The 17,117-nt window shown below is 34.1% G+C and overlaps 2 protein-coding genes across 2 annotated transcripts; one reads left to right on the top strand and one right to left on the bottom strand.

Annotated features, from left to right (window-relative positions):
- Nucleotides 1-1,332: 1,332 nt before the first annotated feature.
- LOC134701697 (heat shock 70 kDa protein 12A-like) lies at nt 1,333-11,751 on the bottom strand. Its single transcript, XM_063562830.1, has 5 exons — nt 11,663-11,751; nt 10,275-10,610; nt 9,032-9,250; nt 8,236-8,395; nt 1,333-5,359 (listed from the first exon to the last, which is right to left on the bottom strand). Exons 2-5 carry the CDS (start codon nt 10,590-10,592, stop codon nt 4,305-4,307), a joined length of 1,752 nt encoding a protein of 583 aa, XP_063418900.1. The 5' UTR covers nt 10,593-10,610; nt 11,663-11,751; the 3' UTR covers nt 1,333-4,304.
- Nucleotides 11,752-16,804, top strand: LOC134701698 (heat shock 70 kDa protein 12B-like). The gene is made up of 5 exons (XM_063562831.1): nt 11,752-11,853; nt 13,186-13,556; nt 14,290-14,508; nt 15,056-15,212; nt 15,669-16,804. Exons 2-5 carry the CDS (start codon nt 13,236-13,238, stop codon nt 16,718-16,720), a joined length of 1,749 nt encoding a protein of 582 aa, XP_063418901.1. The 5' UTR covers nt 11,752-11,853; nt 13,186-13,235; the 3' UTR covers nt 16,721-16,804.
- Nucleotides 16,805-17,117: the final 313 nt, after the last annotated feature.

The raw sequence follows: 17,117 nt of genomic DNA, 5'->3' as shown, positions 1-17,117 counted from the left end.
ATAATATGCAGTATCATTATTTGAATGGACTTTCATACACAGAAAAGGTCAAATACTACGAGTATAAATAGTGATATGGAATTACATAATAACGATTATAACATGATGGAACAGAATTTCGATCATTTATTTAAGGAATGACTGTTATATGACTTAATTATGTCTATGGGCTCATAACAAAATAAAGTCAGCCAATCAGAAGACGCGTTACATCCAAAATTAAATTATTCAACTATAGTGCTGCTAGAAACCAAATCACTTCAAAGTAAACATAACAAACCTTATAATGGAGATACAAAGATATGCAAAATAAGGCTTCAAACCAAAAGAACACCTGTACAATGTACGTTAGTGACAAATTTGCTTAGAAACCAACATAGACCTATGTACCTGGACTGTATAATCCTCGACACTAACAAAGGTACACATGTTACTGCGACAGGAAATATTTGAAACCAGCAAAAGAACACATGTGTTGTTGGTGTATAACTTTAAAGGTACCAAGTAGCAAAAGTTTCGAAGGGGAAGAAACATAAAACTAGAGGCTCCAAGGAGCCTTTGTCGCTTACCTGATATTTTTATTTACAATTGATGCAGAAAATAGTACAGCCGTTATTCTTTTGCTTTATTTTCAAAATAATAGTCAAAAACTGTATTTCCTCCCTCCTCAAAGTACTTTTTAGCAATGTCTGCCATGTTAGTTGGCAGGCAGGATCATTGAACACATTTTTTAACTAGATACCCTAAGGCTGATTGTGACCAAGTATGGTTAAATTTGTCTCGGTAGTTTCAGAAATTTTTTGTAAAAGATAACAAAAATTTACGAAAAATTGTTAAAAATTGACTATAAAGGGCAATGACTCCTCAAGGGTCAATTAAACATTTTTGTCATGCTGACTTATTTGTAGATCTTACTCTGCTGAACATTATTGCTGATTACAGTTTATCTCTATCAATAATGATATTCAAGATAATAACCAAAAACCGCAAATTTCCTTAAAATTACCAATTCAGAGACAGCAAGCCAACAAAGGGTTGTCTGATTCATCTGGAATATTTACAGCAGAGAGATCTGAACCTGATGTCATTAAAAAAAAAGTGCAAATTTCGACGAGGTAATATTTTGAAAAATGATGTCATTGTTTAAAACATTTGAATGTGGCCCTCTATTCTATAGTTTAGTAGCAACAATATTCAGAAATGTGCAATGGGGAAAATGAAGAGTTCCTTCAATTTTAACAATTTTAGGTCATCCTTTGATATAATCGTGATAATCGTGTCAATGGTGTTACCAATTAAAAACATATATATATTCAGGTACTAAATATTATTGTTAAACATCAAACAACTGTTCCAATTTGTTGTTAAGGTTTAAATTATTACTTATTGACATTATTCATATAGCTGTGCATTCTATTCAAACATAAATTTCAGAATACATTGTCGTAAAAAAGTTGTCTGTCCTTATTATGGTCGTTGTAAATACCAAAAATTACGCTTAAACTGAATATATGTGAAATGTATGAGATTAAATGATAATAATATACCTAATCCTTTGTATATGACCTAAAACACTTTCATTTATGAATAAAAAATGTAAAGGGGAAGAAACATAAAACTAGAGGCTCCAAGGAGCCTTTGTCGCTTACCTGCTATTTTTATTTACAATTGATGCAGGAAATAGTACAGCCGTTAAAATTATTATATAGTAAAACCACTGACCCTTCAGTAACTCCAATGACACAAAAGTATCACCATTGACATGATCTGACATCACATTTCAAATTTTACTTTTATTAATTACTGACCACAAAGCCAAGAACACCGAGCAAAAGAAAAAGATGAAAAAATACTTCTTAGGCTAAAAAATCTCAAATTATATAACATAACATCCATTACTAAAAATGTCAATAGTGTTACTAGATAGTGTCATTGGTGTTGCCAGCATACATCAGTTTGTGAAAACTTTTTTTTTGTGATACATAATATTGTTAAAACATTGTTGAAACAGTATTGTTTTTCATAAATAATATGATGTTTCGCTTGTTAAACATGAAAGAAACACAAAACAATGCCGATTGTCATGATATATTCAGTGGTGTTACTAAACTGGTTAAAGGTGTTATTTTATCAAAATGGTCTCACCATTGACAGTAACACCAATGATTTAAGGTGTATTTTAAGATTCAGTTTCGAAATAAGTGCTCCAGTCCCCTATTCTATATGTTGTTACTGGTGCATGTTTCTATAAGCAATATATTTCCTAATTCAAAGTTGAGGAAATGTTTTCAAAAAAATATTTTTTACAAGGGTACACCATGGACACTATTTTCATTTATGATATAGCTTTCACTTTTATATAAGTTTTTTTTCACTAAATTTTCAACAAAATTGTTTGTTTTCTTTTTCATAACATGCTTACAGGTAACATTGCTAAGGGAGAAACTGTTGTAAATGCCCAAATCTTGCGAAAGATAACTCTTATCCAACTAATTTCTCCTTTGGTAACACCATTGACTTAAAAAAATGTAACATTTCCTTTTGGTGAAAATTTTTATTATAAAACAAACATACACCTCCTAAATCATTAAAAAATGTTTGTATGTATCAAAATGCAATCAAAAGTGATAAATCATAATAACAAATGATATGAATAATAGTCCTACTTCAAGTCTGAAAGGATTTATAGTAAAAAGTAACAGTTAATTCTGGCTATCTCCAAGGGTTTTAAAAAACATTAAGGATGATTTTTATAACATTTCATACTGTAAACTGTATATTGTGTATCACAAAACATTCATATTTAACATACGCAAGTGTTATTTTGGTATATTTTCATGTCTGTGACTTAAAAAGACCCAATAACATAGTTTTGCATGTTTTTTGATAATGACCGATACACCAAATATAGTTGACCTATTGTATATAGTATTAGAAAAAAAGACCAAAACTCAAAAACTTAACTTTGACCACTAAACCATGAAAATGAGATCAAGGTCAGATGACACCAGCCAGCTAGGCATGGGCACCTTACAACCATTCCATACACCAAATATAGTTGACCTATTGTATACAGTATAAGAAAAACAGACCAAAACACAAAAACCTAACTATTATAAACACTGAACCATGAAAATGAGGTCAAGGTCAGATGACACCTGCCAGTTGGACATGTAAACCTTTCAGACCTTCCATACACCGAATATACTAGACCTATTGCTTATAGTATCTGAGATATGGACTTGACCACCAAATCTTAACCTTGTTCACTAATCCATGAATGAGGTCGAGGTCAAGTGAAAACTGTCTGACGGGCATGAGGGCCTTGCAAGGTACGCACATGCCAAATATAGTTATCCTATCACTTATACTAAGAGAAAATTTAACATTACAAAAATTTTGAACTTGTTTTTCAAGTAGTCACTGAACCATGAAAATGAGTTCAAGGATATTGGACATGTAACTGACGGAAACTTCGTAACATGAGGCATCAATATACAAAGTATGAAGCATCTAGGTCTTCCACCTTCTAAAACATAAAGCTTTTAAGAAGTTTGCGAACACCGCCGCCGCCGGATCACTATCCCTATGTCGAGCTTTCTGCGACTTTTGTCGCAGGCTCGACAAAACTACATTTTACCTCTATATTTTACTTTTAGCCATGTCGGCCATCTTCGTTGGCAGGCGGGGTCATCGGACACATTTTTAAACTAGATTCCCTAGTGATGATTGTGGCCAAGTTTGGTAAAATTGGCCTAGTAGTTTCATAGGAGAAGATATTTGTAAAGTTAACGGACGACAATAATAATGATAACGACGGACGCCAATTGATGAGAAAGATCAATTTGCCATTTGGGCCAGGTGAGCTAAAAATTAACCCCCTTAACTGGGCGTAATCAAAAAGTTTAAGAGACCAGTCAAATAACATTATTAAATTATTAGTAAAACAACTGCCTACGACGTGGCATAAACTTTTTAAAAAGTTGACCGCAAAAGTATCAAATTTGTTTTTAATGTTCTTCTGACAAATATAGCTATTGGATAAAAACTGTTAAACAAAATAACGGGAATGATTTTTTTGTACTGATATACTGATATATATTAAGGGAATACTCATTTTTTTGGAATCGAACTCAGAAAAATTTAAAAGCCCTTTTAACAGTAATAAATCTATAACTACAGTTATAATGTAATTAATGAAATTCACGCGTAGCAACATGTTAAGTATAACAAACTCTAAACTATATAAATGTACAATGAAATTGTCTCAATAAACGATGTTTACAATGCATATGGCACATCATTTACTGGTTTAAATAAGACCTGTAACGTGCTTCAATTTTTTGTCCAGTAGACTTAATCGTTGCTTCGACAGTTATATCAGTCCCTCCAAATTTCATCCCGATCTCGACGTCCCGATCAGGACCAGTTACATCTGACAAATCTACCTCAAATTTCCCGATATAAGTGCAATCTTCTTCGTCTATATATTGTGGATCTTCGGAACGAGACGAATAGATGGGAAGTACAATTTTACTCGCGTTTTCTGTTAATGGATTGTATGTTTTCGTATTGGTTAGATCATCGCACTCCACCGGTTCTCCTCTCCCGACATGCTTTCCAAATCTATCCCGGCAATACATCTTATTATTAGTAATATGTTTCTTATCTTCTGGGTCAGTATGTGGACGGAACTGCATATTTGTACTGACTCCAAAGGTGTATCGAAGGATTCTTGGACTGATAACCTTAGGATTAAATCCGAACTGAACTGCACCTTTGAGCACAGCAAGACCTGCATCTTCTGGTATTATTACAGTTTTGCTTTGAAATGCCGACTTTATTGCTTCCTGCAGTATTTGTGATTCAGAAAAACCACCAACCATTAAAATGATGTCCGTATCGACAACTGCTCCTTTCTGGAATAAATCCTTCAGATGGTCAACAATGCGTTGGCATGGTTCTTCAAAGAACTTTTTAGCGGTGTCGGGATCAACACGTAATTTATCACCTACCCATGACATTGATTTGTTTGATTTGAAGGAACTTTTCAGTGAAACTCCTTTTACTTCTTGAAATCTTTCACTTAAACTTAATGGAATTCGAATTGTTATTTTAGCTGTGCTGTCTGGGCGAATACTTCGCTTTTTCACTTCAAATTCTCTACACAGACCTAGATAATCGACCTTGTCATCCTTCCGGAACTTGTCGACCGTATCTGATCCAACGATATCCGTCAGGAATTCGTCAAATGCTTCGTCGACTTTAGTTCCGCCCCAATCTCCACCATTGGCCATGAAGATCTGTTTAATGTCGCCATCGTCTTTTATTTCTTGTACAGTAATATCAACCGTGCCACCTGAAATTAAACAGTAATGAAAATTATTTGATTATAGTGTGTGATTTGCAAGCATCGCGGTTTTCTGTTACTACGTTAGTTTTGACAAAGAAAAAAACATGTAGCACATTTCCTATGTACTTATTTTAGTCACAGATCAGAAAGGCAAATGTAAATACAATTGAGAATGGTAATGGGAAATGTTTCAAAGAGACAACAACCCGACCAAAGAGGAGACAACAGCCAAAAGCCATCAATGGTTCATAATGCAGCGAGAAACTCCCGCTTCCTGAGGCGTGCTACAACTTGCACATAAACCAAAATGTATACTAGTTCAGTGATAATGGACGTCAGTATAGAGTTGATAAAAATTTATGAATAAAATGTATTTCTGCAATTTTATAAAGCACTGAAATTCATTGTCTAATTTTGGCTATAATAGTATTTAAAATATAAGAAAACCAGAAGATGTGGATGATTGCCAATGAGACTTTCCACAAAAGACCAAATGACACAGAAATAAACAACTATAGGTCACCGTACAGCCTTCTTCAATGAGCAAAGCCCATAACATATATTCAGCTTAAGAGACCCCAAAAGGCCAACGTAAAACAATACAAACGAGAAAACTAACAGCCTATATGTAATTGTCTATTTTGGTTATTTCAGTTTTTGAAATACATAGTATCTAGTTTTGGCCACGATCATCACTGAAGTTTCAGTTAGATAGGTACAGGTACGTGTTATAAATGACTCGATAGGTACGTGTTATAAATGACTCGATAGGTACGTGTTATAAATGACTCGATAGGTACGTGTTATAAATGACTCGATAGGTACCTGTTATAAATGACTCGATAGGTACGTGTTATAAATGACCCGATATGTACGTGTTATAAATGACTCGATAGGTACCTGTTATAAATGACTCGATAGGTACGTGTTATAAATGACCCGATATGTACGTGTTATAAATGACTCGATATGTGCGTGTTGATAATGACTCAATATGTACCGGTAATTATATTTGGCCTCTCATATCTCTCAATTGAGTTGTTTTGTTTCCGGTATCCCGAATATAACCAGCTCATCTGGAGCAACAGGTTTTTCGTTCGCTTCTAAATAATATCAAACCGGAATATAGTGTACACCGAAAAAGTCAAATCGAATGGAGGGACATCTTTGTCTAAAATGAATCAATTTGATTCTGAAAAATTACTCTTTGTTGAAGAGTTGTCTCATGAGAAATGACACCGCATATTCTTATTTCTAATTGGTTATAATGATGTCGTTCCTTATCTACATTTTTTCTATACATATACAAATTTGACCAATCGTGAGGGTTATCAAATTTCTCTAAATGACATTGGTAATTTAATGATTTAGAGAAATTGGTCCTTAGCAACAATGCATGATTATGTATGTGAATTAAAATTTGTTGTTTATGGCTCGTGAGTACAGGTTGTTAATAGCTCGATAAGTACGTGTAATAATAGATTCGATAGGTTCTTGTTGTTAAGGACTCGATAAGTGCGTGTTGTTAATGGCTCGATAGGAACGTGTTGTCAATGACTCGATAAGAAAGTGTTGTTTATGACTCGAAATGTTCGTGTTGTTAATGGCTCGATACGTACGTGTAGTTTATGGTTCGATATGCAAGTGTTGTATAAATGGTTCAAATGATACATGACGTAAATGGTTCGGTAGGTACCTGTTGTTAATGATTCGGTAGGTACATGTTGTTCATGACTCGATATGTACATGTTGTTAATGACTTGATAGGTACCTGTTGTTAATGATTCGGTAGGTACATGTTGTTAATGACTCGATATGTACGTGTTGTTAATGACTTGATAGGTACGTGTTGTTTATGCCTCGATAAATTTATGTTGTTAATGTTTCGGTAAGTACGATCATCATGTTGTTAATGATTCGGTAGGTACATGTTATTAATGACTCGATATGTACGTGTTGTTAATGACTTGATAGGTACCTGTTGTTAATGATTCGGTAGGTACATGTTGTTAATGACTCGATATGTACGTGTTGTTAATGACTTGATAGGTACGTGTTGTTTATGCCTCGGTAAATTTATGTTGTTAATGTTTCGGTAAGTACGATCATCATGTTCTTAATGGTTCGATAGATACATATTGATGATGTTTCGGCAATTACATAATATAGTATTAATAAATGGGTAATTTTATAATGGACTGGTTATATATCCAAGGTCTGTAATAACGGCCCAAGGATTGCTGTAATGGCCCGAGGCAACGCCGAGGGCCATTACAGTAATCCGCGGGCCGTTATTACGGACCGAGGATATATAACCAGTCCATTATTAAATTACCCATTTCTTAATACTTTTATTAACCAGTTCTGAGGCAATAAAAATGGAATTGTATATTTTCTTAATTATTTACTGATAACAAAATTTTTCAACAAGGACAACAAATACAGATTGAATTAGGAACTTGTCTGATAATTATTAAGACTGAGAAATGTTGCTAAAAGAAGTTACGCAGTCCTGGACTTGTAGGTAATTCCACAGAAAAGTTGCACAGATCTTTTCAAAACATAAAATTGAAATCGAAGCGGACACTGATGTCAGCCATTTTTTTTTTGGTTTATCAACATTATTGCACGTGCTCATAAAGGACTGGCAACAAATCAATAATGGACCGGATATGAGTCATAATGGACCGGGTAAAAGTCATAATGGACCGGGGTGACTATTTTGGGTAAAATAATGTATTGACACCTATTATAATGATAGGACAGTTAAGCTTATAATTATACTAACTGGTTAATAAACGTTGATAATGTTTAGGTATGTCATGATGTTAATGATTCGGTAGATACATGTTGTTAATGATTCGGTATATACATTCATTTACCTCCTGCATCCAGTATAAGATACTGTGTCCCCGGAGCAAACGCATCGAGGGTAGATCTTCCACCAGTAGAAAGAGTTCTGTCGACAGGTAAGTTTTTACAGTAGATAGATGCAGCTTCTGGTTCTAACGCCAAGATCAGGCGACTGTTGGGTATTCCTCCCTGACAAAATAAAATTTCAAGATTATGGAAAGAGAAGTTCCAATTAACGCAAGTTGAAGATATTAATAAAAAAAAACACATGTATCTCAAAGTCTAATACGGAACATATATATTAGATATACTGCGCCCAGGTCTAAAGTAAGGACTGTCTCGACTCAGTCCCCATAGGATCAATAAAGGTGTTTTATTACTCGAGCAGGATATATTACTTACAATCATGTTCGCTTGAGTCTGTCGATTTGAGGTTCAATAGATAGATAAAGAAGAGTATTTATGAAAATGAAATATACTTAGTCGTAATGAGAAACACCAAACAACATGATTGTATAGAGTATTCCCATTTAGCAATCAACGTGATTTTTATAGAAGCTGTTATTGCCGACATGAGATTTACAAGTTGAAGAAAGAAAACAATGTCATAGTCATAAAACAGTAACAACAGGCAAAAAGATAAAACATAAATAAATCATTATATTTTCAATAACACTCTTTTGGTTGACCAGAAGGATGTCCCACGTGCACTTTACTGCAAGGAACTACTCAGATTTAAACCGTTTAAACACCCATCGTATTGTATGTGACCAGAAAAGGTTTATATCGAACAATTTATCTTTTACATCAGAACCTAATACATACAGCATTAGCAGCTTCCTTCATGAACTTTTTAGCCGGATCTGGCCAGATGGCGGGTACTGTCAACACCCATTCTACATCACGTGGTTTGATTTCATCGGCTTTATTCTTTATATGGTCTTCAAAGTGTGTTCGCAGAAATTTGATGCTTTCTGCAAACACTTTTATGGCTGGCATTTGTAAACCATTTTCTCCTTCCAACATGAAGTCTTTTGATAATTCCTGCATACATAATAAGATATTCTGTATAATTGCTGTTTCGATTAATTAACATATCAATTGAAATCTTACGTACAAGCAGTAGTATCTGTTAAATAATGAAGTACGACGCACTTAAAGTGTTACCATCTGCAGTTTGTCAACCTTCTACGTGTATGCTATCATGATAGTAAATATTTACATATGCAACATGGAACATTCATTACTCTGTCATAGGGTGAAACTTTGCAATATTTATTCTTATCTCAGATCAGTATTTAATTGCCTTCATTAATTTCCTATAGTAAAAGAGTGTTAAGTATTTGTAAATTTATTGCTTTAGTGAACTTTAGCAGACCGTCTGATTAACCGTTAAATTTAATGTATGATGCAGCTGTGTTTTAACTGTGTCATTTATAATTAGAAGCCATAGAACTTATGTCTCTGTTTGTTTATATTCTGCCCCTTTAGTTGTGTGGTCTGGGGAGGTATGACGATTTTATGTGTGAGAAAGTGATGGAAAGAAGTGAAGGCCTTCGCGAGAATAAAACTTGGTAAATGTTGAGATACGAGATAGTTGAGAATAAGTTATGAAAGTGAATGGATGTGGCTAGACAGGAAACAATGTAAATTAATTTAACTGTATATTTTTGAACCTGTTAATAATAAATTTGTATATATGAACATCAGTCTTGAAAGCCAGTGCCTTAGAACAGCTCCGTGACAACTGCTGAGGACAGAGGATGAACAGATCAGTATTATTGCAGGTATATAACAAACACAATTCGGATTAGTTGAACAATTTCTATTTTTTATTAGGCATTTATTTAACTGAACTGTATGTTTCAAGTTTATTTAACTGAACTGTATGTTTCAAGTTTATTTAACTGAACTGTATGTTTCAAGTTTATTTAACTAAATCATTTCGCCTGTATGTTTAAAGAACAGAATAACAAAAAACAAAATCACATCCGCCTTCAGTTAAATTATGTCTCCATGACGTAGCAGAATAAGCTACTGCATTTGTGTATACATAAGTACAAAATACCTCTTTGCCATAAAGCTGCATTTTAAATCTTCTGAAAAAATACCAGTCACCATGTTCATCCTCTTGTGCTAGCTCTGTGTATTTATCTTCTGCTTCTCCACCAAAGGAGTCAAAGTTTTGTTCAGGGTCAAACAAAATACATGACGGTGTCTTAAGGGATAGCCCTGGTTGTGACCCAGTGCTCCAGTGACAGCCGGCTACTTTGGAGGGATCATCTTTGTAATCATTTCTATTACCAAAAGCATACCCAGAAAACGTTGTACCAAAGTCTATAGCTGCTACAAACAGAGACTCCGAGATTGTCTCACCAGCGGCCATATTGAAGTACTGCTACGTCTAAAATGACGCCAATCAAATATGTTCATTTAATTTCAGGTGCAATTTGTATATCCAGCATTTTATAAGATGGCTTAAAAATCATACAATTTGAGAAATGTAAGAAATTTGCATAAGTGACCACTTTTGTTTTATTTAAAACTTCTTTGTAAAATTTTTCTTTGAATTTTAAGATTTCCTTATTACATGTTTGTCTCTTTATTTTATTTTATTGAAAGCGCTAAGCACACGCATTTAAACTATCTTGTTTTCAATAAATGTTATTTAAAAAAATGAATAATCATTTAACAGTCTTTTTTTTGAATTTTTGCAAGGGAAGATACCAGAGGCGGATTTAGGGGGGGGGGGGGGGCGCCCCCCTTTTTGGAAAAAAATTTGGTTGCTTATATAGGGCATCACTGAAGCGTGACTGGAGCGGGCCCCCTCTTAGGGCAGTCAGTGGGCCCCCACTGACTATGTCACTTAAGTGTAGGCATGCATTAGTGTGATTAGTGTAAGTAAACTGCAAAGAAGTCTCTTGTATTACATTACGCATTCTACGTGTTCTATCATGTATAATTATACTTTGTTTTATATATCTGTGTGAAACAAATAATTGTCATATCTGGTCCTCTGAAAAAATGGCCATTATAAAGAAGGGATAATGCAGACATAGTAAGAAATATTCAGATAAATTCTAGATTTTGCTGTTAAAAAAACCTAACATGACCACTTATAAATATTAACAACAAAACATTGCAATGTTGACAACTATGAAAATGATATATTTAAAGTGCTTATTTTAGTCTAAATCACATATTGTCTAGTCATATACTCGACTTTTATTCGTATGTAGAAGACATGCATTTTGCAAACCTCTTCCAGTTATTAAAAGTTATGAAACTGTGTACATTTTGTTACAAATAGGTTAACTTTTTTAAATAAATGACGTATATTTATAACTTTCGATATTGAAAGAAAAGTTGCATCGTTTCATTATTATATTGTGTTTAAACACATTTTAGCGAGTATTTGAATTGTCTAGATTTCAAACTAAATCAATCAGTATATACCTGTATTTCAGAAGCTGGAATCTTGTGTATTTTTGGGTTGTCACGAAATCAACAACAAGGAAGCTAATTGTTCACGTGATACAAACGTCATTGATCTAAAAAAAAAATACTTGTGCCTTATCAGAAATACAATAGAGTGTTATACAACTTGTGTTTATTGACGCATTGAATCTGAACCGTGAAATAAAACGGTAAGGTATTTTAACATATCTCATATCTGAACATAACTTCTGAATATTTTGGTTTTCAATATCGAATATATCTGAATATATTTGAAGAGCTGCTGATTTTATATAACAAATATGATAATATAATCAAAGATAATGTTTTAACCCATGATGGTTTTATATGTATGTGACTATATAATTTCATCACTATAATAAAAATTTCTACACATCATTTCGTAGTGACACATATTTTTATTAAATGTAAAAAAAAATGCAGTTGTTTAAACATGTTAAATGCATATAAATATATATGTAATAATAGATTTATAATGAAGTTGAAACTGAAACTGAAAGTAGACACTTTCCAGAAACTTCAAAGTCATATTTATATAACTTACTGAGTTACTGTGGAAAATAAATTTCTCCCTCCACTGACCTTGCAAACAAAAATCTAACAGGGACATTTTGCATCATTATAATTGCTTGCTAAATTCAAATTACTCTTTTTAAAGATAAAAACGTTTAGTAGGTCAGCTCCACCAAAAGCTTGAATTTTATTTCATGACATGGTACTCAAGACAAAAATAGGTTTAAGAAAACGGGGGACATTAATAATACCCCATAAGTCGCAGAAATTAATCACCACAATGACCAAAAGAAAAAGAAAAAAAAACCACTTCATATAAAATTGAAGAACAAAGTTCATGCAACTATTGAACATGTTGAATATCATTGTTGTGATTCTTATGAAATGCAGTAATGAATTATATATTCAGTGGTCTGACATCGTTAATTCGTCCTGAACATGCATGAAATATTTGCCACTGGACGTTTAGCATCTAACAATATAAAATCAATCAATTGACACCGTTAATAACAAATAGGAATATGTTTCTTGTCAAGCTTTCAGCAGAACAAACCCACAAAACATCCCAATGTTTATATGCAGATCCCTACATCCAAAAACGAAAGTTTAAATAAAGAAATATGTTGTTGTTGTTGCTATTGTATTTCTTTCAGCAGAGATATAATAGTATTATTAAGACAAACCTGTTACGATTAGACATCTCCACAGCTATTCCTAAATATATTGAAAACATATACATTTGTAACGCAAAGTACTACAGTGAAAGCTGAATGAACCCCACAATTAAGGAATGTAATCAAGGGTCCTGAACGGATAAGCTACTTTTGCACAAAAAGTGGCATTAGAAGTGTTTTATGGCAAGTATAAATCTGGTAATTAGAGAGAGGTTAATATTAATTAATCGTTGTTGCGCCAAACTATTAATTCATAATTCGTAATTTAGTGCGATGCATTTGTTGTTATTTATATATTATCCATGAATTTTGTAGGATCGACATAAAACATAAGATGATAGTTGAAACTGAAAACTAAAACAAAAATGGCTAATAGTTATGAAACGATATCTGATTCTTTGTTGGTGGCGGCCATTGATTTTGGTACGACCTTTTCTGGGTATGCATTTGCCTTTAAGGGTGACTACATGGAAGACCCTCTAAAAATATCAGGGTTCACATGGACATTAGGTTCTCAGGCAGGACTTTCTCTCAAGACCCCAACATGTGTATTGTTTAATCCCAGAGGAGAATTTGATTCGTTTGGAGCAGAGGCCGAGGAAAAGTATACAGCACTTGCAGAAAGTGAGGATCATCAAAGTTGGTACTTTTTCAGCAGGTTTAAAATGCAGTTGTACAAAAATCATGTACGTATTTAAACTTTGTTAGTGTTGTATGTTTTTTAAGTTTAGTTCATTTATATGGAGTTTAGCATGAAGTCCACTAAATTAGTACATATTTCTGTTAAGGAGCAAGCTGCAGTCCGACTCCGGAAGCGTGATTTACTCGCTGTGTTGGGAGACCCATTGGTGGCTTTCGGTAGCAGTTTTATTCTACTCGTTGGTCGGATTGTTGTCTCTTTGACACATTCCCCATTTCGATTCTCTATTTTATTTTTATACTTTATGGTGCCGACCAACTAGGACCAAAACGCCGAAACATGATTTGCCGGTTGGTACAAATAGTGGAAACGACTTTACCTTTACCATAACCTGATCCCTAATCTCAACCCTAATTGGAATAAGTCATACGTTGCACTTGTAACTGAACTTGTTTTTGGTTGGACAATACGTTATCAATATGGAACACATAATATTACTAAAAAAATTATTGAAAGCTACAATGGATCCGAATTTTGATATCAACATGTAGTAAAGAAAGCTCTTCTAATGAAAAACATTAAAATTGTTCTTCTTTTTTTTTAATTATTATGTATATTTTACCTTTTAAAGTTCTGTCAACAGTATGACCATATTATGAAGTCTTAAACCAATATTAAGATAGAAAAAAAACCATATACTAACATGAGGATTTTCATTTCAATGCATTAAGATTAGTATAACACTAACAATTAGTATAAGTACATATTTTATATTGAAGGAGATACCACGTAATCTTACAATAGAGGATGACCAAGGAAAACATTTGGAAGCATTAAAAGTAATTTCAAAAAGTATCAACTACCTTAGGGGACATTTGATGGAACAAATAGCCAAGAGAGATATCCAGATAAAAAAGACGGAGATCACATGGGTTCTTACCGTGCCTGCTATCTGGTCTGATCCAGCCAAACAGTTTATGAGGGAAGCTGCTGTAGAGGTACGTTCTTATTAGTTGAAAAAGCTGTGCAAATTTATCAGGGTTATAACTTTTCAAGTGAGTCTTCCTGGTTAATCACCACTCTTCTTTACTATACTGTTTATCATGTATTATTTGATATTTTCATCTCATCTTGTCATGTGTGTTTGTGTTATGTTATATGACTTTTGATGAACTTCTTTGTACCATTGTATCTTTATGGTGTTTAAGAAATAAAGAATCTTGAAATCTTGATTATTTGTGACGTGGTCATTGATTGCTACTTGTCAATTAAAAGTTGTAAAAATGATCGATACAACATATTCAAAAATTTTAAATTCTGGCCAATTAATAACATTTGTATACGTCAAATCAAGTCTGTCGACAATTTCAGGATGGACGATCGAAATAATTAGCAATGACGTTGCACGGTTTCCGAAACAACTTTGTTTTTTTTTGTATATGTTGAACCTCATACTAGTACCATGTTAGAATAGAACAGAGTGTATCATCAAATATACAATCACCAAAACAGTATTGTAATTGTGGAAATATATTTCATTTGCAGGGAGGCATCCCCAACAGCCAATTGATGTTAGCCTTGGAACCAGAAGCTGCTTCTATATACTGCAAACATCTTCCTACTGAACGTTTAGATTCTGGTGGAAAATCAGCACTGGGAGCGTTCTCACCAGGCACAAAATATCTTATACTTGATGCTGGGGGTATGTATACTTTAAAGTTTATTATGTAGTATAGTTTCAAAGCGTTTCAAAAAGGGGACAGTGTATGGGACAAGCGGTTCCCCAATAGAGAAGTTATTTCCAGTGTAAATCCGTCGAGTTGAACGAGTTATAAAAATACGAATCCGAGCAACCCTCTATATCCGTATTAGTTTCATGATCCAATAGTTAACCAAACGATCTCGAGAGTCTTGACTAATATATTGTAGATTATTAACGTCCAGTGACAAGTGTCATGAATGTTCAAGACGACCGAGTCTTGAAACATACAGGTACATGAAACGGGGCGTCGTCATATCCATGTAAGCGAATCACTGATACATACTTATGGTGTTTGAGCTTGTTACAATAAAACTTTATCCAAGAAATTAGTTATAACACTATTTAATTGCTTAATTAAACTAGTTTCAAATTCTACATTGATGTTTTTCTTCTCAGGTGGCACAGTTGATATTACTGTTCAGGAAGTACAAACGGATGGATCTATTAAACAACTGTATATGGCCAATGGGGGCGACTGGGGAGGAACTAAAGTTGACCAGGCGTTTGATGAATACATGATGGAGCTAGCAGGACCTACGACTGTTTACAAATTCCGGGATGAAGATAAGGCTGGACACTTGGACCTTTGCAGAGAATTCGAAATCAAGAAGCGTAACATCCAACCAGATCAAACGTCGAAAGTGACATTCAGAGTTCCTAGTACTTTAAGCGAAATATTCAAAAGGGAAGAAGGTACAGATTTTAAACAGTCGGTGTCCTCATCTAAGCGAGTAACATGGGTGGGTGACAAGCTGCGTGTCGATGCAGCTTTGGCGCAGGGATTTTTCGATTCAACCTGTCAACACATAGTTCAGCATTTGAAAGGCATCTTTAATGAAGAAAACGTGAGAGGTACAAATACAATTCTAATGGTTGGTGGGTTTTCCGATTCTCCCATGCTTCGAAAAGCTGTTGAACTAAGCTTTCCAGATAAAAATATAATTATTCCACACGAGGCTGGTTTGGCAGTATTGAAAGGAGCGGTTCAATACGGTTATGAACCAAGAATTATATCTACGCGGGTTTGTAAGTTCACATACGGAGTTCGGACAAACTCCAGGTTCAAGGAGGGTGTTGATCCTGAGAGCAAACGAAAAATTAGAGACGGAAAATCAAAATGTGGAGATTCTTTCAGTAAACATGTAATAATTGGACAGGCCGTTCATATCAATGAGGCAATAGAAGAAAAAATGTATTATCCGTCGTACTCTGATCAGACAAAAATGCGAGTTTCCATCTATACATCTACAGAGGAAGACCCCCGGTACACGGATGACCCCTCGTGCGCCTATCTAGGAGAACTCACTGTACATATGCCTGACACCAGAGGAGGAAAGCACCGCCAGGTATCTGTTCAACTGACGTTCGGGGGTACAGAAATAGAAGTAACGGCAACGAAAACAGGAACTGGAGAAGAAACCAAAGCATTCCTCAATTTCTTGCGTTAGAACTATTACTGTGACGTATCAATTATATATTATATAGTTTTTTAATGTGTTAGATACTACATATATATTATACAACGATGACAATTAAGCAACTCGTTCGGTAAAAATGGTTGCAACATGTATTTTATCATTGCTGTTAGTTCAATCAGTTGATTTATATTAGCTTCACGGCAGAAACAAAATTGTGTCTAAAGTTCGTATTCATTACGTATAAAGTTGCGTTATAACTACAATAGCTCAACTGGAGTCTGTCTTAATACTATATAGATATTGTCTAAATAAAGGCAACAGTAGTAAACCGCTGTTCAAAATTCATAAAACGATAGAGAAAAAAACAGATTTGGGTTACAAACTAAAACTGAGGGAAACCTATCAAATATAAGAGAACTACGACACA

The sequence above is a fragment of the Mytilus trossulus genome, unplaced genomic scaffold, assembly GCF_036588685.1.
Source record: "Mytilus trossulus isolate FHL-02 unplaced genomic scaffold, PNRI_Mtr1.1.1.hap1 h1tg000253l__unscaffolded, whole genome shotgun sequence".
NCBI classification, from domain to species: domain Eukaryota; kingdom Metazoa; phylum Mollusca; class Bivalvia; order Mytilida; family Mytilidae; genus Mytilus; species Mytilus trossulus.
The sequence above is the reverse complement of the archived record's forward strand: the minus strand, read 5'-3'. Positions and strand labels throughout refer to the sequence as shown.

Excerpts from the sequence above, each read along its gene's own strand:
- LOC134701698 (XM_063562831.1), top strand. The coding sequence starts at position 13,236 with ATGGCTAATAGTTATGAAACGATATCTGATTCTTTGTTGGTGGCGGCC. Across the intron at positions 13,557-14,289 it reads TGCAGTTGTACAAAAATCAT|GAGATACCACGTAATCTTAC; the intron begins GTACGTATTTAA and ends TTTATATTGAAG. Across the intron at positions 15,213-15,668 it reads TCTTATACTTGATGCTGGGG|GTGGCACAGTTGATATTACT; the intron begins GTATGTATACTT and ends TTTTCTTCTCAG.
- LOC134701697 (XM_063562830.1), bottom strand. The coding sequence starts at position 10,592 with ATGGCCGCTGGTGAGACAATCTCGGAGTCTCTGTTTGTAGCAGCTATA. Across the intron at positions 9,251-10,274 it reads TGCAGCTTTATGGCAAAGAG|GAATTATCAAAAGACTTCAT; the intron begins GTATTTTGTACT and ends TTATGTATGCAG. Across the intron at positions 5,360-8,235 it reads TCTTATACTGGATGCAGGAG|GTGGCACGGTTGATATTACT; the intron begins GTAAATGAATGT and ends GTTTAATTTCAG.